The sequence below is a fragment of the Haematobia irritans genome, chromosome 2 (assembly GCF_050003625.1).
Source record: "Haematobia irritans isolate KBUSLIRL chromosome 2, ASM5000362v1, whole genome shotgun sequence".
NCBI lineage: Eukaryota > Metazoa > Arthropoda > Insecta > Diptera > Muscidae > Haematobia > Haematobia irritans.
The window spans coordinates 27,749,423-27,774,371 of record NC_134398.1 but is presented as its reverse complement, the minus strand read 5'-3'; the positions used below and the strand labels follow the sequence as shown (position 1 = coordinate 27,774,371).

Genomic DNA, 24,949 nt, shown 5'->3' with positions numbered 1-24,949 from the left:
CTACAGAAATAAAATTTTCATAAAATTTTCTATACAAATAAAATTTTGACAAAATTTTGTATACAAATAAAATGTTCACAAAATTTTCTACAGAAATAAAATTTTAACAAAATTTTCTATAGTAATAAAATTTTAACAGAAATTTCTATAGAAATAAATTTTTGACAAAATTTTCTATAGAAATAAAATTTGGACAAAATTTTCCATAGAAAAAAAATTGGGACAAAATTGTCTATAGGAATAAAAATTGGACGAAATTTCCTATACAAATAAATATTTGACAAAACTCTCTATAGAAATAAAATTTTAACAAAGTTTTCTATAGAAATAAAATTTTATTTGTTGTTTTGATCCCAGCTTAAATCCATTGCGTTGAATAAACTACAAGAGTACCAAGCAAAAAAATGTGGAAGTTCTTCTAAAGGCACAACTTTAAAAGCACTTCCAAGAATGACCTCCCACAGAAGTTCTTTAGTTTAGTTGCACAGGAAGTCCATTTGAATCGATTTTTTTATAAGTCGCTTTTTTCATTTAGGTTAAAAATAGATTAAGAATTAATACAATGGTAAAAATTATTTAAATTTTGCCGAAAATATACCAAATCCATTCTGGAAAAATTGCGATTTTTTGAAAATATTTGATGTCAAACGTTCCACACAAGAATGCATTAAAACACATAAATAAAATATATATAGAAATAAAATTTTGACAAAATTATCTATAACAATAAAATTTTGACAAAATTTTCTATAGAAATAAAATTTTGAAAACATTTTCTATAGAAATAAAATTTTCACAAAATTTTCTATAGAAATAAAATTTTGACAAAATTGTTTATACAAATAAAATTTTGGCAAAATTTTCTACATAAATAAAATTTGGAGAAATTTTTCTAAAAAAATTTTTTGAGAAAATTTTCTATAAAAATAAAATTTTGGGCAAATTTTCTATCGAAATAAAATTTTGACCAAATTTTCTATTACAATAAAATTTTGACAAAATTTTCTATAGAAATAAAATTTTGAAAACATTTTCTATAGAAATAAAATTTTCACAAAATTTTCTATAGAAATAAAATTTTGACAAAATTTTTTATACAAATAAAATTTTGGCAAAATTTTCTACATAAATAAAATTTGGAGAAATTTTCCTAAAAATTTTTTTGAGAAAATTTTCAATAAAAATAAAATTTTGGGAAAATTTTCTATAGAAATAAAATGTTGACAAAATTTTCTATTGAATAAAATTTTGGCAAAATTTTCTATAAAAATAAAATTGTAAGAAAATTTTCTGTAGAAATAACTTTTTGATAAAAATTTTCTATAGAAACAAAATATTATATAAAAATAAAATTTTGTTAAAAATTTTCTATAGAAATAAAATTTTGAAAAATATTTCAACAGAAATAAAATTTTGAAAAAAAAAAATTATTGAAATAAAATTTTGACAAAATTTTCTTTAGAAATAAAATTTTGACAAATGTTTCTATAGAAAAAATTTTTGACAAAATCTTTTATAGTAATAAAATTTTGTCAACATTTTCTATAGAAAAAATTTTTGACAAATTTTCAATGACAAATTTGACGAATATCTATGTCGATCGAAGATTCAAAAATCCTTAAAACTTGAGATTTTTTGTTATATCTCTAGTGAAGGTCTTCTAAAAGGCCTTTTGCTCAAAATTCCCTACCTTTATTCTTTCATTGGTCAATGCATACACTTTCGCGCAGGCGCATGGCTTATCACCTACTTTTGGGTCTTTACATTATTTCATGCACAGCAGGTCGAAAATTTTCTTTAGAGAGCATTTGAACTTGTAAAAGAAAACTGTAAACATGTAAAGATAAGGAAATACAAGTAAACAGATGGAGGGGCGGACCAAAAGACAGACAGACAACATTTAATGACTGACATTGAATTAGAGGAGGTTCTTGTTTTCTTTTTCATTTTTCTTTCGATCAACAAACGATCAAATGTTTGTTTAGGATTTTTTCGTTGCTAGAATTAAGCCACATGGTGCCAGAATATTGTCTGTCCTTTAAATCTATTTGACCTCTGTTTAAAGACGAACGGAGAAATTGTATCATGCTGCGTCAACAAATGTGTGGCATTCCGTATTTACTATATCCCTCTAGGCTTATCTGGAAATACTGAACAAATCATTGCCCATCCATTCAAAAGGCAATTGTCCAATTACTTAGAAGTGTGTAAACAATGCTAGAGACTAAGATACGGACGGACAATAGAAAAGAATAAAAGACTTACAATAAAAACTTCGGATCATGTTTACACAGATTGCCAAAAATATCTATGTAAAGAGGGAAGAAACCATAGCAAAAGATTTAATTGGAATCTTCCAATGGAATACAATGGAAACAATGATTGAATTCTTTTTCAATACCTCAGAGAAAGGGAAAAACTTTGTAAAAATAAATTGGAACTTGTTTTACCACAGCTACTGGGAAATAGAAATTCTTAAAAAAAACTGGATATTTTCTTTTTATTTACTTGTATTTATGTTTATTTAGGACATTATCGTCCGCCCTTTTGAAATGAGGGCTTGAGAAGGAAAGGTCTTTACTTAGAAATAATCAAAGGATGCTAAATAGAATAAATGCTTATTATGAAAAATATTTATAATAAATCTTAAGCAATGCTTTTGTTTTATATTTTCCACCATAGAGGAGTGACAGAAATACTAGGCTTGGTACTCCGTTAAACAAAGTCTCTAAAAACTGGTTGCAGGGGATTTTGCTATGTCCATCCGCTCGGACATCAATGAAATAAAATATGCTGTTATTGACTGATGGTAAGGTTAGGTATAGACGCAGCACGATTTTTCAGACCAACTTTGACAGTTAATTCCATTGTGATACTAGGTTAGGTTAGGTGGCAGCCCGATGTATCAGGCTCACTTAGACTATTCAGTCCATTGTGATACCACGTTGGTGAACTTCTCTCTTATCACTGAGTGCTGCCCGATTCCATGTTAAGCTCAATGACAAGGAACCTCCTTTTTTTATAGCCGAGTCCGAACGCGTTCCACATTGCAGTGAAACCACTTAGAGAAGTTTTGAAACCCTCAGAAATGTCACCAGCATTACTGAGGTGGGATAATTCACCGCTGAAAAATTTTTGGTGTTCGGTCGAAGCAGGAATCGAACCCACGACCTTGTGTATGCAAGGCGGGCATGCTAACCATTGTACCACTGTGGCTCCCATTGTGATACTACAGTGGTGAACTTCTTCTCACTTATCACCAAATGCTGCCCGATTTTATGTTTAGCTCTATGACAAGGCACCTGCTTTTTATAGCCGAGTGCGAATGGTATTTCAAATTACCGTGAAACAACTTAGAGAAGCTTTGAAATGTTACCAGCATTACTGAGAGAAGATAATCTGCCCCTGAAAAACTTTTAATGTTTGATCAAAATTGGGATATAACCCATGACCCTGGGTATTTGCATAAGCCAGGAGCTACCGCACAGTGTTTCGAAAACGGCAACAAATATGTGCTCCGACGATTTTTATTTTTATACCCTCCACCATAGGATGGGGGTATATTAACTTCGTCATTCCGTTTGTAACACATCGAAATATTGCTCTAAGACTCCATAAAGTATATATATTCTGGGTCGTGGTGAAATTCTGAGTCGATCTGAGCCTGTCCGTCCGTCCGTCTGTTGAAATCACGCTAACTTCCGGACGAAACAAGCTATCGACTTGAAACTTGACACAAGTAGTTGTTATTGATGTAGGTCGGATGGTATTGCACATGGGCCATATCGGTCCACTTTTACGTATAGCCCCCATATAAACGGACCCCCAAATTTGGCTTGCGGAGCCTCTAAGAGAAGCAAATTTCATCCGATCCGGCTGAAATTTGGTACATTGTGTTAGTATATTGTCTTTAACAACCATGCAAAAATTGGTCCATATCGGTCCATAATTACATATAGCCCCCATATAAACCGATCCCCTGATTTGGCTTGCGGAGCCTCTTGCAGGTGCAAAATTCATCCGATCTGGTTGAAATTTGGTACGTGGTGTTAGTATATTGTCTCTAGCAATCATGCAAAAATTGGTCTATATCGGTCCATAATTATATATAGACCCCATATAAACGGATCCCCAAATTTGACCTCCGGAGCCTCTTAGAGGCGCAAAATTCATCCGATCTGGTTGAAATTTGGTACGTGGTGTTAGTATATGGTCTCTAACAACCATGCAAAAATTGGTCCACATCGGTCCATAATTACATATGGCCCCCATATAAACCGATCCCCTGATTTGGCTTGCGAAGCCTCTAAGAGAAGCAAATTTCATCCGATCCGGTTGAAATTTGGTACATTGTGTTAGTATATGGTCTTTAACAACCATGCAAAAATTGGTCCACATCGGCCCATAATTATATATAGCCCCCATATAAACCGATCACCAGATATGGCTTGCGGAGCCTCTAAGAGAAGAAAATTTCATCCGATCCGGCTGAAATTTGGTACATGGTGTTAGTATATAGTCTCTAACAACTATGCAAAAATTGGTCTACATCGGTCAATAATTATATATAGCCCCCATATAAACCGATCCCCAGATTTGGCTTGCGGAGCCTCTAAGAGAAGCAAATTTCATCCTATCCGGCTGAAATTTGGTACATGGTGTTAGTATATGGTCTCTAATGACCATGCAAAAATTGGTCCACACCGGTGCATAATTATATATAGCTCCATATAAACCGATCGCCAGATTTGACCACCGGAGCCTCTTGGAAGACCAAAATTCATCTGATTCAGTTGGTATTTGGTACGTGATGTTAATATATGGTCTCAAACACCCATGCAAAAGTTGGTCGAAATCGGTCCATAATTATGTATAGCCCCCATATAAACCGATCCCCAGATTTGACCTCCGGAGCCCCTTGGAAGAGCAAAATTCATCGGATTCGGTTGAAATTTGGTACGTGATGTTAGTATATGGTATCCAACAACCATGCATGAATTTGTTCATATCAGTCCATAATTATATATAGCCCCCATATAAACCGATCCCCAGATTTGACCTCCTGTGCCTTGGTACGTGGTGGTAGTATGTGATACATAACAACTATGTCAAAAGTGGTCCATATCAGTCCATAATCATATATAGCCCCCATATAAACCGATCCCGAGATTTGGTTTTGGAGCCACTTGGAGGAGCAAATTTCATCCGAGTCAGTTGAAATTTGGTACATTGTGCTAGTATATGGCCGTTAACAACTATGCGTAACTAGGTCCATATCGGTCTATAGTTATATATAGCCCTCAGATAAATCGATCCCCAATCACACAAAAATTGGTCCATATCAAGTTCATAATTGTATATAGCCACATATAAGCGACCCCCATATTTCAATTCTGGCTCTCTACGTACCGTGCAAAAGTCCATATCGATTCGTAATTATTTGTAGACTTACATACCTTTTTGTCAAATATATACCACGTGTGGACTAACTCACAATTTAGAAAACGATTTAAGATACCACAACCCAAGTAATTCGATTGTGTATAACAGTCCTTCTACGAAAGACTGTTTCTACGCAATCCATGGTGGAGGGTACATAAGATTCGGCCTGGCCGAACTTACGGCTGTTTATACTTGTTTTTTCTTTGCGTGTATAATCCACCGCTGAAAAACTTCTAGGACGCAAATTTTAATTCATTCGGTTTTCAGCTTTTGCTCTTTTCTTTAAATACTATCAAAGTTCTTAAAAAATATTAATTCCGACTCGACTTCAAGTAGAAACTATGATATGTTTCCAGTAAATATCGTTTTTAAAATAAAGTGTTAAAAGATATCTCTTATTTTTGAATGCTTTTTTGATTTGTTGCAAAAGATTTTTTGATTGTTGACACAAAAAAGACAACAAATTTAAAGACAATTTCATTAACTTTGAAGAATTTTCCACAATAATGAAAAACAAGTTGACCATAGTCAAACGACATTTTATTTCATGTTAAGATACCCCTCTTTAAATCGAAACACTTAATTATAACAAAACAAGTAAGGAAAGTCTAAAGTCGGGCGGGGCCGACTATATTATACCCTGCACCACTTTGTACATCTAAATTTTCGATACCATATCACATCCGTCAAATGTGTTGGGTGCTATATGTAAAGGTTTGTCCCAAATACATACATTTAAATATCACTCGATTTGGACAGAATTTGATAGACTTTTACAAAATCTATAGACTCAAATTTAAGTTGGCTAATGCGCTGGGGTGGAACACAATGATAGTAAAAAATATGGGAAAGATTTAAATATGAAGCAATTTTAAGGAAACTTCACAAACTTTTATTTATGATTTATCGCTCGATATATATGTATTAGAAGTAGAGTATTAGGATTAGAGTAATTTTTACAACTTTTCGACTAAGCAGAGGCGATTTTAGAAGGGAAATGTTCGTATTTTGGCCATTTTTGCCGAAATCAGAAAAACATATATATGGGAGCTATACCTAAATCTGAACCGATTTCAACCAAACTTGGCACGCATAGCAACAATGCTTATTATACTCCCTGTGCGAAATTTCAACTAAATCGCAGTAAAAAATTGGCCTCTGTGGTCATACGAGTGTAAATCGGGCGAAAGCTATATATGGGAGCTATATCTAAATCTGAACCGATTTCAATCAAATTTGGCACACTTGACTACACTACTAGTTGTACTCCTAGTGCAAAATTTCAATCAAATTGGGCCTAACCTCTGGCTTCTAGGAACATATAAGTCCATATCGGGCGAAAGATATATATGGGAGCTATATCTAAATCTGAACCGATTTCAACCAAATTTTGCACACTCGACTATACTACCAATTGTACTCCTCGTGCAAAATTTCAAGCAATTCGAGATAAAACTCTGGCTTCTGGATCCATATAAGTGCATATCGGGCGAAAGATATAAATGTTTATGTTAAATATACATCGGTGTGGTAGAGTCCATACATTCAAAACGTATGTCCATTAACTTTATTGCTGGTGTATAGAATTTTAATTGGCCCGCCTTTAATTATGTAGTTTTTGTACTACTTAAAATGTTTCAAAATTTTAATTATTTGCTATTAATAAGATACCGAATAACTTTGAGCTATAAAAATGTCTCAATATTATGATGCGTCATATTAGATTTATAATAATAATTTTTTTCTATATGTATATTTTAATATACTCTTTGATTTCATGCCAATAACATCATTTCATTAGAGATTGTGTATAAAATGTATTCATAAATGTCACTTAGGAAAAATATAGACATACTATGCATCAACAATATGGATTTTTCTTTTTTGAATGAAAAGAGGAAAATCTTTTTCTTGAGGCATTTTTTCAATAGATACAGGTAAGAAAATCTGGAAATTTTATTTTTAAAAGAAAAAGAGGGCTTTCTGTATCAATGCCTTCTGTATCAATGGAACTTTTAGTTGCTATACGAGTATATAAAGATGTTGTAAAAATTTTAAATTTCTTTTTACTTAGAAACATTACTAAAATATAATTATTTAATTTGACGCCCAACTTGGGTACACAGAAAAACATATCACAAAAAAATTTTCCAATTAAATTTTTAATTGAATTTTAAAAAGTATTCAATTAAAAATTTATTTCTTGTTGAACCAATTAAATTTCTTATTGAATATTTTTTAAAATTCAATGAAAATTTTAATTGGAACAATTTTGGTGATATTTTTTTTCATTGTGTATTTAATTGAAACAAAAATCAATCCCAAAAAATTAATTGGAACGAATAATTTTTTAAATGGACCAATTAATTTTTTAATTGACTTTAGTTATTGATACTATCATTTCTGTAATTGAAGTAATTTCAATTAAAAATTAATTGGATCAATTAATTTCGTGATTGAAGGCAAAAAATATTTTTTTCTTTGTCGAATATTTTTACAACTAAATCAGATTTTCCGAAAAACACAAAGTGTTGTTTAACAATAAATTACAAAAATTCATATTCAATTTTTTTATTTGGCGCCCAACGTGGGCAGGTATTTTCGATAAGTGATATTTTCAAATGCTGAAAATGATTTTGGGCTAGATTTTTCTATTTCGAAACATTAATAAAATATAATTTTTAAATTTGGCGCCCAACGTGGGTAGAATATTTTGTTGGAAGTAAACTATCTCATTTTATTTTACAAGTTTGATTTTCTGAAAAACACAAGGTATAAAATAAAATCATATTTAATACTTTTTTAATTGAATGTTTATTTCATTAAAAATATATACAAAATTCTTCCATCTCTAGGTAGAATATTTTTGACAGTTAACTACTGCCAAAAATAATGACGACTACAAATAAAACTGATTTTCCGAAAAGCACAAAGTGTTGTTTGACAATAAAGTAAAAAAAAACATATTAAATTTTTTATTTGGCGCCCAATGTGGGGTATGTATTTTCTATATGTGATATAGGGGTTTGATATTTGCAAATGTTTAAAATACTATCGGGCTAAATTTTCTATTTAGAAACATTAATAAAATATATTTTTTGAATTTGGCGCCTAACGTGTATAGAATATTTTTTGGAAGTTAACTATGTCATTCTATTTTACAAATTTGATTTTCTGAAAAACACAAGGTGTAAAATAAAATTATATTTAATACTTTTTTAATTGAATGTTTATTTCATAAACAATATGTATATACAAAATCCCTCCATTCAAATTGGCAACAAAAAAAACAATTCATATATATTTAGAAAAGTACGTTTATCTTATAAACCATGTTGTATTTATATACAAACAAATCGAATTTAATTATTATTATTTTTTGTTTAGTTTTAACTTTTTTAAACCTTACTTTATTTGGCGCCCAACGTGGGGCAGGTATTTTCTATATGTGATATAGGGGTTTGTTATTTCCAAATGTTGAAAATGCTTTCGGGCTAAATATTTCTATTTGAAAACATTAATAAAATATAATTTTTGAATGTGGCGCCCAAAAAAAAAAAAGTTGCCCAAAATTGGACTTTCCGAATGGACCACCTAAGACGCAGCCGCGGTCAACATTTAAATGAAATTATCTTCAAAAAGTAAATGTCATGGACCAATCTAACGTTTCAAATAAAGAACCGATGAGATTTTGCAAATTTTATGCGTTTTTTTTTTTTAAAGTTATCAAGCTCTTAACAAATCACCCTTTATATGGGAGCTATATCTAAATCTGAACCGATTTCTTCCAAAATCAATAGAGTTCTATTCTGACCCAAAACAGGAACATGTGCCAAATTTGAAGTCGATTGGACTTAAACTGCGACCTAGACTTTGATCGCAAAAATGTGTTCACAGACAGACGGACGGACAGACGGACATGGTTATATCGACTCAGGGAACCACCCCGAGCATTATTGCCAAAGACAACATGTGTCTATCTCGTCTCCTTCTGGGTGTTACATACAAATACACAAACTTATAATACCCTGTTCCACAGTGTGGCGCAGGGTATAAAAATTACTTTATTGAAAAGTTTATCGACTTTTGGATAAGAAAAAAATGCGTCTTCTATGCTAATAAAAAACGCATTCGTATTTTAAATATAAGAAAGTATTGGCCTCACGACAATATTTTCTTTGGTGTATATTTTCATGGTTTTATATATTTTTCTGGCCTGGCTAGCTATGCTTTTGTTTTGTTTATTAATTAATTTATTATGAATTTTCCTTAACCAAAAAAAAAATGTTTTGTATAAAATGTGGAACAATAGCACTGACACTTTGGGCACAATACCTGAAATAATTGAAGCTAAACGTTAAACAGATAAGCTTCACTCTAAAAACTTCCGCCGGTACAACTACAAAAACAAAACTAAATAAAAATATATACTCGCCAAGAAGCAAATGCTTTTTTTCCACCTCTAAATACATGAATGAAAACTAAATTGGGTCTCTGTACAATTTCCATAGCTTGAAAATTGTTAGCACAATTTTCAGTCTATTTTGTTAATCATTTTTTGCTTTTCAAACTATAATTGTGCTTTTGCTTTTTTCGTGTTTTTTTTTTTTTAATTTATTTTGAAATGCAACCAACTAGAAATTAATTTCCGTTTTACTAAGTGCACCACTCCATTTAGGCAAATACAAAAACATCCGCACCTATGGTACATGTACGAGCAATTGTCTTAATAGATTAAATTAAAAACTAAAAGTGAAAACACCATTTCCCAGAAAAAATATTTAGGGTTTCTGTAACATAGGATAGATTAGGTCAGGTCTCGTGCCAAAAATAATACACCAAATTTTCAAGAAAATTTTACCAAAAATCTACCAAATTGAAAAAAAAAATTATTTCGAAAATTTTCTGGTTAGTATTAAAAACAAAACTGTTTTTTCTTCGCAAGAAATGTTTTATTATTTTATTTTAGAAATTTATTTCAAAGTTTGCAATATTATGATATTTCCTATTAGCGATAAGTCTTTGGGTGTATAAATATGCAAGGCATATTGCAATTGTAAATCTGTCGACTTTAAATGTTTTAACGATTTTAACTTGCACCAACTTCTACAAGCGGGAGAACTTTCTCGCCACGGAAATTTTGTCCAAATTTTTATTTACATAAAAAATTTGTCAAAATGTTATTTCTATAGAAAATTTTACCAACATTTTTTTTCTAGAGAAAATTTTTCAAAATTTTATATCTATAGAAAAATTTGTCCAAATTTTTAGTTTCATGGAAACTTTTTTTCCAATTTTTATTTTCATAGAAAATGTTGTCAAAATGTTATTTCTTGTAGTTGTTGTATAGTTGACCTTTTAGTATAATTATTTGTAGAGTGACGAGCAAGTCACAACAAGAGCACCAGTTAAAAATGTAAATGTCGTAATAATTTTTGTAATATTTTAATATATATTTGTCTTTTCGTTTGGTTAATTTGTGTTAAATTTTCTTCTTTTGTTAAAGTTAATTTCCCTGAAGACGGACAACGATGGTGTTCGAAATATTAGAAAGAAAATAAAAATAAAACACTATAAAAACTAAGATTTTATTTTGTTTTATTACAACATGACCTCAAGCCACAAATAAAATTTTATTTCCATAGAAAATTTTGTCAACATTTTATTTTTGTAGAAAAATGTTGTCAAAATTTTATTTCTACAGAAAATTGTCCAAATTTTATTTCTTTGGAAAATTTAGTCCAAATTTTATTATTTCTATTGAAAATTTTGTCAAAATTTTACTTCATTGCACCACGGAGCCACCGTGGTTAGGTTAAAGGTTAGGTTAAAGTGGCAGCCCGATTAAGATTCAGGCTCACTTAGACTATTCAGTCCATTGTGCAATGGTTAGCATGCCCGCCTTGCATACACAAGATCGTGGGTTCGATTCCTGCTTCGACCGAACACCAAAAAGTTTTTCAGCGGTGGATTATCCCACCTCAGTAATGCTGGTGACATTTCTGAGGGTTTCCAAGCTTCTCTAAGTGGTTTCACTGCAATGTGGAACGCCGTTCGGACTCGGCTATAAAAAGGAGGTCCCTTGTCATTGAGCTTAACATGGAATCGGGCAGCACTCAGTGATAAAAGAGAAGTTCACCAATGTGCTATCACAATGGACTGAATAGTCTAAGTGAGCCTGATACATCGGGCTGCCACCTAACCTAACCTATGGAAATTTTAGCCAACATTTTTGTCCAAAGAAAATGTTTCCCAAATTTTATTTCCATAGAAATTTCTGTAGAAAATTTTGTCAAAATTTTACTTCTGTAGAAAATTTTGTCAAAATTTTATTTCTATAGAAAAAATTGTCCAAATTTTATTCCTATAGAAAATTGTCCAAATTTTATTTCTATGGAAAATTTTTTCAACATTTTATTTTTGTAGAAAATTTTGTCAAAATTTTATTTCACTATAAAATTTTGTCAAAATTTTTTTTTTTTTACTTCTATACAAATTTTTGTCAAAATTTTATATCTATAGAACATTTTGTCAAAATTTTACTTCTATGGAAATTTTTGTTAACATTCTTACCCAAAGAAAATTTTTCCCAAATTTTATTTCTATAGAAATTTCTGTAAAAATGTTATTTCTATAAAATTTTTTTGTCAAAATGTTATTTCTAAAGAAAATGTTGTCAAAATTTTATTTCTAAAGAAAATTTTGTCAAACTTTTATTTCTGTAGAAAATTTTGTCAAAATTTTATTTCTGTAGAAAAACGTGTCCAAATTTTATTTCTATAGAAAATTGTCCAAATTTTATTTCTATGGAAAATTTAGTCCAAAATTTATAAGTTCTATTGAAAATTTTGTCAAAATTATATTTCTATTGAAAATTTTGTCAACATTTTATTTCTGTAGAAAATTTTGTCAACATTTTATTTCTGTGGAAAATTTTGTCAAAATTTTATTCCTTAGAAAAATTTGTCAAAATTTTATTTCTAAAGAAAATTTTGTCACAATTTTATTTCGATGACAATTTTTATCCAAATCTTGTTTCTACGGAAATTTTTGTCCAAATCTTATTTCTACGGAAATTGTTGTCAAATTTTTTTTCAATAGCAAATATTGTCCAAATTTCATTTCTATAGAAAATCTTGTCAAAAATTTTGTCAAAATTTTATTTCTATAAAAATTTTTGTGAAAATTGTATTTCTATAGAAAATTTTATCAAAATGTTATTTCTATAGAAAATTCTGTGAAAAATTTATTTCTATAGAAATTTTACTTCTATAAAAATGTTTATCAAAATTTTATTTCCATAGAAAATTTTGTCAAAATTTTATTTCTATAGAAAATTTTGTCAAAATTTTATTTTTATAGAAATTTCTGTGCAAATTTTATTTCTATAAAAATTTTTGTCAATATTTTATTTCTATAGAAAATTTTGTCAAATCTTTTTTTGTCAAATTTTCTTTCAATAGCAAATATTGTAAAAATTTAATTTCCATAGAAAATTTTGTTAAAATTTTATTTCTATAGAAAATTTTGTCCACATTTTATTTGAATAAAAAAAAATTATTTTTATAGAAAATTTTATTTCTATAGAAAATTTTTTTCAAAATTTAATTTCTAAAGAAAGTTTTGTTAAAATTTTATTTCTATAGAAAATTTTGTCCAAATTTTATTTCTATAAAAAAACGTCAAAATTTTATTTCTATAGAAAATTTTGTCAACATTTAATTTCTATAGAAAATTTTGTCAACATTTTATTTCTATAAAAAATGTTGTCAAAATTTTATTTCTATAGAAAATTTTGTCCAAATTTTATCACTGTAGAATATTTTGTCAAAATTTCAAAATTTTGTTTCTAAGAAAATTGTACCAAAAGTTTGTGTCTATAGAAAATTTTGTCAAAAATTTTAGTTTATATAGAAAATTTTCGCAAAAATTTTATTGCTATAGAAAACTTTGTCAAAATTTTATTTTTTTTTTTTTTTGTTGATATTGTTGACCTTTTATTTTAATTTTTATGATTTTTATCTCATAATCTCGGCTGTAGGTCTATAAATTAAACTCGAAATTGTTGGTTTCTAGTTTTTTTATTTTCCGATATTTCGGTTGACTTCGTCAGACCGTTTTCAAGGCTACAAATTACAAAATTAAACAAAAGTTAATTACAAAATTCACAAATTAAAGTCAAACTATTGTCATTTACATTTTATCCGATGTCTTGTTACTTCGCTGTCTGGTTTTCTACTGGTGATCACTTTCTCCTGTGTTTTTGTATCGTATGTCGATATATTCTCGCGCAGTTCTCAATATCTTTTTTATAGTTTATTCTCTCGTTAGTGGGAGTGTTAATTATGTGTAACATTTCCAGAGTAAATCTTCGTCTGTAGTTGTTTTCCTTGCATAGGATTTCTACGTTATTAAAGTTAGGTTTGTGACCAGTCAATGTACAGTGGGCCGCAAGTGCTGTTTTTTGTTCCATTGGTTTGTCTGTTGTTTTTATATCCGATTTATGTGAAGACAATCTTGTTTTTAATTTTGTCATTGTCGTACCAATATATGTCTTTTGGCATAAGTTGGATTTGTCACCGTTGCATTTTATCTTATATACTACGTTGTGTTGGTCTTCATTCTTAATTTTTGTTTTTGTTTTACTAAATAATCCGTTGACAGTGTTTGTAGTTTTTAACGCGAGTTGATATTTTTCTTTATTGTATATGTCAGACTTGGACAGTCTCTCGGAGAAGTTTGGTATATATGCCACTGGTTTGTATATTTTTGAATCCTTTTTCTTGGTCAATTCTCGGTAGGATATTTAATATTACTGATCCAGAATTTCATTCTGAAAATGAAAATAAAATTAAACGAATTCTCCAAGACAACAATTTCCCACAACGAACGATATATCAACTCTTATCGAAAGTAAAAGCCAACACAACCACCGAGAATTGACCAAGAAAAAGGATTCAAAAATATACAAACCAGTGACATATATACCAAACTTCTCCGAGAGACTGTCCAAGTCTGACATATACAATAAAGAAAAATATCAACTCGCGTTAAAAACTACAAACACTGTCAACGGATTATTTAGTAAAACAAAAACAAAAATTAAGAATGAAGACCAACACAACGTAGTATATAAGATAAAATGCAACGGTGACAAATCCAACTTATGCCAAAAGACATATATTGGTACGACAATGACAAAATTAATAACAAGATTGTCTTCACATAAATCGGATATAAAAACAACAGACAAACCAATGGAACAAAAAACAGCACTTGCGGCCCACTGTACATTGACTGGTCACAAACCTAACTTTAATAACGTAGAAATCCTATGCAAGGAAAACAACTACAGACGAAGATTTACTCTGGAAATGTTACACATAATTAACACTCCCACTAACGAGAGAATAAACTATAAAAAAGATATTGAGAACTGCGCGAGAATATATCGACATACGATACAAAAACACAGGAGAAAGTGATCACCAGTAGAAAACCAGACAGCGAAGTAACAAGACATCGGATAAAATGTAAATGACAATAGTTTGACTTTAATTTGTGAATTTTGTAATTAACTTTTGTTTAATTTTGTAATTTTTAGCCTTGAAAACGGTCTGACGAAGTCAACCGAAATATCGGAAAATAAAAAAAAACTAGAAACCAACAATTTCGAGTTTAATTTATAGACCTACAGCCGAGATTATGAGATAAAAATCATAAAAATTTTATTTTTATAAAAATTTTCTCAAAATTTTATTTCTATTGAAAATCCTGTCAAAATTTAATTTCTATAGAAAATTTTGTCAAAATTATCATTTCTATAGAAAATTTTGTGAAAATTTCATTTCTATAGAAAATTTTGTCAAAAATTTTATTTTATATAGAAAATTTCGAAAAAATTTTAATGCTATTGAAAATTTTGTCAAAATTTTACTTCTATTGAAAATCTTTTCAAAATTTAATTTCTATAGAAATTTTTGTCAAAATTTTTATTTCTATAGAAAATTTTGTCAAAATTTTGTTTCTAAGAAAATTGTATCCAAAGTTTGTTTCTATAGAAAATTTTGTCAAAAAATTCTGTAGAAAATTTTCGAAAAATTTTGTTTCTAAGAAAATTTTATCAAAATTTTGTTTCTATAGAAAATTTTGTCAAAAATTTTATTGCTATAGAAAATTTTGTCAAAATTTTATTTTTATAAAAATTTTGCCAAAATTTCATTTCTATAGAAAATTTTATCAAAATTTTGTTTCTATAGAAAATTTTATCAAAATTTTGTGTCTATAGAAAATTTTATTTTATATAGAAAATTTCGTAAATATTTTATTTTATATAGAAAATTTCGTAAAAATTTTATTGCCATAGAAAATTTTGTCAAAACTTCGTTTCTATAAAAAATTTTATGATAATTTTATTTCTATAAAAATTTTATGAAAATGTTATTTCTATAGAATTTACGATAAAATGTTTGCTAGAATTATTCAAAACGGCTTTTCTTGAAAAAGTCGAAAAAGTTCAGAAAAAAAAGGTTTCAAATATGTTTTTCCTTATTTTTTTAAATTGAATATGAAATACTGAAATATTATCACCTCTAAAGAATTAATAAGAAATAATTTGGGCTCTATGATCATGAATAATGTAATATTCATTGGTTCTAATTCGATTTGTTCCACTTCTGAATCCATTATAATTGTTTTGTTAGCCATGCTCTTTGTTGGGTTATTTTAATAGATGCTGTATTGAATAGCTTGTATAACAACAACTTGGTGTTGGCTAGAACTTCTAAGGCATTTGAAACCAAAGTGTTCGCAATGTCCTTTGCAAATGCTATTATTACTAATTGCTACAATAAAATTTTATTTTTTCGGATCTTTGCAAACTATTTGCATTAATCAGGTAAGAGATTGCCTACTTCCATCCTTTCTTGGTTTATTACACTTGTATAAATTCGGATCTAAGGATCAGGTTTAAGTTTTATGACATTTTTTTCAAAAAATGGACACAGGTAAAATTCATTGAGAAACCTTTTGGGCACATATTGGTTTCACGATTCTAGGTAACTTTGTTTGCTTACCCATTGTTATGATGTAATCAGGTAAGATTATAGGATTCTTATAAATAACATGTGTCATATGATTCAGGGTATCATTCAAACGAACACTGTCAAAACAAACACTTCATTGTCAACAAAAATTAAAATGGCGTACACATGCGAATATCAACATAAAAAGTTCCAAATGAAAGCCCAGGAATATAGCCACAAGAAATTTGGAGCTCATATGAAAAAGAGGAAACTTAGCGATATGGAAGATAAGGAAAATATTGTAACTGCTCAAAGTATATTGGAAAATGCCCAAAAGGAAAAAGCTACAGACTATCAAGAACCCAAGAGGAAACAAATGAAATCTTTATTTCGTCCATGGGAGGATAAACAAGAGACTATCAACATCCAAAATAATTCTAAAAAGTCAGCGATAAGTCCTTCATATTCTGTTCTCACCGATATACCGAGCAATGTATTGACTTATCACCCCAATATGGTTCGCCAACATAACACCAAGCCACGTACTGCAAAAGATCAACAAAGACGCAATCGTAATACTGTGGCTTGCCTAATGAGTCGCCGTAAGAAACAGATTGAAGAAATGGTGATGCAGCAGCAATATGTTGCTTATCAACAGCAACAGGCTGCTGTAATGGAACAATCGCTGAGAGCTGCCATGTATCTGAGACATTTGCAACAAATGGCCCTGCAACGACAACATCAATTATTTGTGTTTGGCCAATAAGAGAAACAGATTTAATGACGATTTTAGTATTAGACAAACGCAAATGCAGTTTATGGATTAAATTGCATTTGAAGGAAAGTGTTTTTAAAACACTTTAAACTAATAATGCTTGTATTTTGCAATAATGTTTACAAAACTAGGACTAATTTATTTATGAAATAAATATTTATTATTTAAATGAATTTTGTTTTGAATATCATTTTAGGATTGAAAAATTAAAAAAGTCCCGTTTTTATTTTCCGGGGATTTTAACAAAAATAACGAGGGACTACATAGAAAAAATTTTCTGATTAAATCACGAAATTAATTGAAATCTAATTTTGATAAAAATTTTCTATAGAAATAAAATGTGGACAATATATTCCGTAAATTAAATTGGGTATATAAATAAAAAATTTCAATAAAAATTGTAAGTGGAAATAAAAAATTGTTTTTGGTACCAACCTTAATCTCCAAAATACACCAGGTGAAAAGTATAACGGATTGAGCTCCGTAGATTTTTGAGGTCATCACGTGGCCAACTTAGTGAAAAAAAATTGAGAAGCTCATTTTTAAGCCCTTCTTGATTGGCGTACACAGAGAAAAAAGTAAACGGTTTTATAGCAAGAATGAACTACGTTGTGCGAAAATTGAACTAAATTATACGCCACATTTTGAGGTTTCCAAAAAATAAAGAAAAAATCATTGGCGCCAAGTCATGATATAAAATTTCGCCTAAATGCCAATACGCATTATTGGCAAAAATTTACAATTTTTAAGAAATTCTGAACTATTCTGTGGGAGACACGAATTTAGTAAATTTGTATGCTTCATTTGTGTATAATTGCCCGCCCTTTTTTAAGTTTATTTAACAAACGTACACAAAAAATATTATTTTGTCAAAATTTCATTTGAAAAATTTTTTCTATAGAAAATTTAGTGAAATTTTTATTTTTATAGAAAATGTTGTTCACATTTTATTTCTATAGAAAATTTTGTCAATATTTGATTTCTATAGAAAATGTTGTCCAAATTGTATTTCTATAGAAAAATTTGTCAAAATTTTATTTTTCTAGAAGATTTTGTTCAAATTTTATTTCTATAGAAAATTTTGTCAAAATTTTATTTTTATAGAAAATTTTGTCAAAATTTTATTTCTATAGAAAATGTTGTCCATATTTTATTTCTATAGAAAATTTTGTCAACATTTTATTTTTTTTTTGAAGATTTTTTCTATAGAAAATTTAGTCACAGTTTTATAGAAAATTTTGTTCAAATTTTATTTCTATAGAAAATTTTGTCAATATTTTATTTCTATAGAAAATGTTATCAAAATTTGATTTCTATAAACATTTTTGTAAAAATTTTATTTCTATAGAAAATTTTGTCCAAATTGTAATTTCTATAGAAGGGAGCCACCGTGGTGCAATGGTTAGCATGCCCGCCTTGCATACACAAGGTCGTGGGTTCGATTCCTGCTTCGACCGAACACCAAAAAAACAAGTTTTTCAGCGGTGGATTATCCCACCTCAGTAATGCAGGTGACATTTTGTAAAAAATTTATTTCTATAGAAAATGTTGTCCATATTTTATTTCTATAGAAAATGCTGTCCATATTGTATTTCTATAGAAAAATTTGTCAAAATTTTTTCTATAGAAAAGTTAGTCACATTTTTATAGAAAATTTTGTTCAAATTTTATTTCTATAGAAAATTTTGTCAATATTTTATTTCTATAGAAAAGGAACATTTTGGTTAATTTTAGAAAATTTTAACTAAACTGCATTACAATGCCACCTCGATTTCGCAAAAATAAGAAAATATTTTTGCACAAATACAAGAAAACTTATTAGGCATAATTTTTTTAGTTCACTTGTTGAAGAAAATTTCGTAGATTGAAGATAAAAATTGGGTTTCATAATTTGCAAAAATGTCTTTAGTATCATACGAAGATATACGCATTATTGGCAAAAATTTACAATTTTTAAGAAATTCTGAACTATTCTGTGGGAGACACGAATTTAGAAAATCTGTATGCTTCACTTTTGTATAATTGCCCGCACTTTTTTAAGTTTATTTAACAAACGTACACAAAAAATATTATTTTGTCAAAATTTCATTTGACAAAATTTTTCTATAGAAAATTTAGTCAAATTTTTATTTTTATAGAAAATGTTGTTCAAATTTTATTTCTATAGAAAATTTTGTCCAAATTTGATTTCTATAGAAAATGTTGTCCAAATTTTATTTCTATAGAAAAATTTGTCAAAATTTTATTTTTCTTGAAGATTTTGTTCAAATTTTATTTCTATAGAAACTTTTGTCAAAACTTTATTTCTATAGAAAATTTTGTCAAAATTTTATTTTTATAGAAAATGTTGTCAAAATTTTATTTCTATAGAAAATGCTGTCCAAATTTTATTTCTATAGAAAAATTTGTCAAAATTTTATTTCCATAGAAAATTTTGTCCAAATTATATTTCTGTAGAAAATTTTGTCAAAATATTATTTCTATAGAAAATGTTATCAAAATTTGATTTCTATAAACATGTTTGTCAAAATTTTATTTCTATAGAAAATTTTGTCCAAATTGTAATTTCTATAGAAGGGAGCCACCGTGGTGCAATGGTTAGCATGCTCGCCTTGCATACACAAGGTCGTGGGTTCGATTCCTGCTTCGACCGAACACCAAAAAAACAAGTTTTTCAGCGGTGGATTATCCCACCTTAGTAATGCAGGTGGCATTTTGTAAAAAATTTATTTCTATAGAAAATGTTTTCCATATTTTATTTCTATAGAAAATGCTGTCCAAATTTTATTTCTATAGAAAAATTTGTCAAAATTTAACTTTTCTAGAAGATTTTTTCTATAGAAAAGTTAGTCACATTTTTATAGAAAATTTTGTCAATATTTTATTTCTATAGAAAATTTTGTCAAAATTTTATTTTTATCGAAAATTTTGTCAAAACGTTATTTCTATTTGTTGTCAAAATTTTATTTTTATAGAAAATTTTGTCAAAACTTTATTTCTATTTGCTGTCAAAATTTTATTTCTATAAAAAGTTTTTATCAAAATTTTATTTTTCTAGAAGATTTTGTTAAAATTTTATTTCTGTAGAAAGTTTTGTCAAAATTTTATTTCTGTAGAAAATTTTGTCAAAATTTTATTTTTATAGAAAATTTTGTCAAAATTTTATTTCTATAGAAAATGTTGTCAAAATTTTATTTCTATAGAAAGTTTTTATCAAAATTTGATTTCTGTAGAAAATGTTATCTAAAATTTATTTCTATAGAAAAGTTCATCAAAGTTTTATTTCTATAGATAATTTTGTCCAAATTTCATTTCTATAGAAAATTTTGTCAAAATTGTTGTTCTACAAAAAAAATTGTCAAAACTTGTATTTCTATAGAAAATTTTGTCCAATTTTTTTTGACAAATTTTTGTCAACATTTTTTCAAATTTTTTATTTCTATAGAAAGTTTTATCCAAATTTTATTTCTATAGAAAATTTTGTCAAAATTTTATTTCTATAGAAAAATTTGTCAAAATTGTATTTCTATAGAAAAATTTGTCAAAATTGTATTTCTATAGAAAAATTTGTCAAAGCTACTCTTGTAGTTTAGTCAACACAATGGTTTTAAAGCTGAGATAAAAACAACAAATATGATTGAAGTAGAAACCACCAATAAAAGACAAAACACGAAATGTTATTTCTTTAGAAAATTTTGTCAAAATTTTATTTCTATAAAAAAATTTGTCAAAATTTTATTTCCATAGAAAATTTGTCAAAATTTTATTTCCATAGAAAATTTTGTCCAAATTTTATTTTTGTAGAAATTTTTGTCAAAATTTTATTTCTATAGAAAATGTTATCAAAATTTTATTTCTATAAAAATATTTGTCAAAATTTTATTTCTATAGAAAATTTTGTCCAAATTGTTATTTCTATAGAAGGGAGCCACCGTGGTGCAATGGTTAGCATGCCCGCCGTTCATACACAAGGTCGTGGGTTAGATTCCTGCTTCGACCGAACACCAAAAAAAAAGTTTTTCAGCGGTGGATTATCCCACCTCAGTAATGCTGTAGACATTTCTGAGGGTTTCAAAGCTTCTCTAAGTGGTTTCACTGCAATGTGGAACGCGGTTCGGACTCGGCTATAAAAAGGAGGCCCCTTGTCATTGAGCTTAACATGGAATCGGACAGCACTCAGTGACAAGAGAGAAGTTCACCAATGGGTATCCCAATGGACTGAATAGTCTAAGTGAGCGGGCTGCCACCTAACCTAACCTAACCTATTTCTATAGAAAATTTTGTCAAAATTTTATTTTTAGAGAAAATTTTGTCAATTTTTTTTTTAAAGACAATTTTGACAAAATTTTATTACTATAGAAAATGTTTATCAAAATTTTATTTCTATAGAGAATTTTGTCTAAAGAAAATTTTGTCTAGCCCTTGTCAGTTCATCCATGTATTTGGTGTTCCGCTCGCATTTATTAACCGATTTCGATGAAATTTGGTACAGAGTGTTTTTTTTTACACAAGGACGAACGCTATTAAATTTGGATCGAAATCGGATCAAATTTAGATATAGCTCCCATATACATAGATATGTATGGGCGATTTCGACCAATGGAGTCACATTGCGCTTCTTTTCTAACCAATTGTTGGGAGCCATCGTGGTGCAATGGTTAGCATGCCCGCCTTGCATACACAAAGTCGTGGGTTCGATTCCTGCTTCGACCGAACACCAAAAAGTTTTTCAGCGGTGGATTATCCCACCTCAGTAATGCTGGTGACATTTCTGAGGGTTTCAAAGCTTCTCTAAGTGGTTTCACTTCAATGTGTAACGCCGTTCGGACTCGGCTATAAAAAGGAGGTCCCTTGTCCTTGAGTGTGTCATTTAATCGGTAGTGTTCATTGAAATCGGTATTTCCTAAATTTTACCATAAAACCCTTATTTATCAATCGATCTAACTCGAACATGGCTTAATCTTCTATAGTATTAGCAACGTGTGCAAAAAATAATCGAAATCGGTTCAGATTTAGCTATAGCTCCCATATATATGTATCGCCCGATTTTGCCAAGTTTGGACATAAAACCTTTATTTATCAACCGATCTTACTCAAAGTTGGCTTACTCTTATTTTCTATAATACTAGGTTAGGTTAGGTTAAAGTGGCAGCCCGATTAAATTTCAGGCTCACTTAGACTATTCAGTCCATTGTGATACCACATTTAACTAAAAGTACCTATTACATATGGGCACTTCTAGTCTTAACCACTGAACCTTCTCTATTATTTACTTTTGTGGAACCAACCAGATTGCTCCAAAAACATTAACAAACTGCTTAAGTTAACGTTTTCCATGTCAGCCAGTAATCTAAAGCTATATGCTCCTAAAATTCGCTTACGCCTTACACAAAAAGCAGGACACTCACACAAGAGGTGTTTAATTGATTCCTTTTCCTCCACGTCATGACAGCTTACACAATAGTCATTATAATTGGCACCTATAGTTTTTGCAAATTCGCCTATCAGGCAGCGACCCGTTATAGCAGATATTAGGAGTGCTATCTGACGCCTTGAGAACACTAGCATATCTAGTGTGCGGTTTAAGTTTAAATGGGGCCATATTTGCTTGGTGTCGTTACAACCCTTGCAATTTTCCCATCGAATATTGGCCATCATAACAGCCTTCTCACGCAGTAAGAGCTTGCAGGTGGCCAGAGGCATACCAACAGATTCTAGTTCCCCTGGAATATGTAAGGTAGTTCCTAGCCTTGCTAACACATCTGCTTCACAGTTCCCCGGTATGTTCCTATGACCAGGCACCCATATTAGGTGGATATTGTACTGCTCAGCCATCTCGTTGAGAGATTTGCGGCAGTCTATGGCCGTTTTTGAGTTAAGGAACACAGAGTCCAAGGATTTTATTGCAGGTTGACTGTCTGAGTATATATTAATGCCAATATTTGTTGGAACATTACTTCTCAGCCAATTCACCACCTCTCTTATTGCCAATATTTCAGCCTGAAAAACACTACAGTGATTAGGTAATCTTTTCGCTATTCGAATTTCCAGATCTTTAGAATATACTCCGAACCCCACTTGTCCATTCAATTTGGAGCCATCAGTATAGAAATCTATATATCTTTTATTCCCCGGGGTCTGTGTACACCACGCCTCACTGTTGGGAATTAGAGTTTCAAACTTTTTGTCGAAAAGTGGTTTTGCCAGGGTGTAATCCACTACGTTAGGCACATCTGGCATTACTTTGAGGACCGAACTATGACCGTACATTTTTTCCGACCACAGCGATAGCTCGCGCAACCGCACAGCCGTTGTTGCAGCTGACTGTTTGGCCAAAATGTCTAAAGGCAATAGATGTAGCATGACATTAAGGGAGTCTGTTCCTGTCTTACTAAATGCGCCTGAGATACATAAGCTCGCCATACGCTGAACTTTATCTAAACAAGTCGGTTTCTGAAGTGCCGGCCACCAGACTACAACACCATATAGCATTATAGGTCTAACCACTGCCGTGTATAGCCAATGCACAATTTTTGGTCTTAGTCCCCACTTTTTCCCTATTGCCTTTTTGCACGAGTACAAAGCTACCGTGGCTTTTCTCGCCCTCTCTTCAATATTAAGCCTAAAATTCAGCTTCCTGTCCAAAATAACGCCAAGGTATTTTGCACACTCACCAAAGGGAATTTCAGTACCCCCTAAGGAAATGGGCCTAACCGTGGGAGTTTTGCGATCTTTGCAGTACATGACTATTTCTGTCTTTGCTGCATTTACACCAAGACCATTATCTTTCGCCCATTTCTCAGTCATCCGGAGAGCTCTCTGTATAATATCTCTGATTGTGGATGGGAATTTTCCCCTGACTGCTAGCGCCACATCATCTGCGTATGCCACTACTTTTATCCTTTCTTTTTCTACAGAAACCAAAAGGTTGTTTATAGCAACATTCCAAAGAAGAGGTGATAGAACTCCTCCTTGGGGTGTGCCTCTGTTCACATACCTTTGTATGGTTGCTTGCCCTAGTGTGGCTGAAATACGTCTCTTCATTAGAAGTTCGTCTAACAGCCTAAGTATACCTGGATCAACATTCAGAGTTTTCAGTCCATTTAATATCGAGCTCGGATGGACATTATTGAACGCCCCTTCGATGTCTAGAAACGCCACGATTGTGTATTCTTTGACAGATAGTGAGCTTTCAATAAAGCTGACCAGTTCATGCAATGCGGTCTCAGTAGACCTGCCCTTCGAGTATGCATGCTGTCGTTTCGAGAGCAAACCTGAATCCACGCTAGTTCTAAGATACATGTCTATCATCCTCTCCAGGGTCTTAAGTAGGAATGAGGATAAGCTGATTGGTCGGAAATCCTTCGCACTCGAGTGAGAGGCTTTTCCTGCTTTAGGTATGAAGACGACTTTTGTTTCCCTCCACTTTTCTGGAATATATGCTAAGTTTACACATTGTTTATATATCACCGTCAACCAGGGGATAATTCTTTCAGCCACTGCCTGTAACTCCGCCGGAGTAATTCCATCAGGTCCGGGGGATTTGAATGGTCCAAAGCTATTTAAAGCCCATTTTATTCTAGATTCCGACACAATTTCCTCGATAGGAAATGATCGCTGAGCCTCTGTTACACCGCCGGAACATGGTTCAACCGTCTGATTTCCAGGGAAGTGTGTGTCCAAAAGTACCTCCAACGTCTCCTCACTG

General features: G+C 30.2%; 1 protein-coding gene across 1 annotated transcript; it reads left to right on the top strand.

Moving 5' to 3' along the window:
- Positions 1-16,611: 16,611 nt before the first annotated feature.
- LOC142227562 (protein Mabiki-like) lies at positions 16,612-17,410 on the top strand. Its single transcript, XM_075298076.1, has one exon. The coding sequence runs from the start codon at positions 16,642-16,644 to the stop codon at positions 17,230-17,232; it is 591 nt and encodes a 196-aa protein (XP_075154191.1). The 5' UTR covers positions 16,612-16,641; the 3' UTR covers positions 17,233-17,410.
- The last annotated feature ends 7,539 nt before the right edge of the window (positions 17,411-24,949 follow it).

Excerpts from the sequence above, each read along its gene's own strand:
- LOC142227562 (XM_075298076.1), top strand. The coding sequence starts at position 16,642 with ATGGCGTACACATGCGAATATCAACATAAAAAGTTCCAAATGAAAGCC.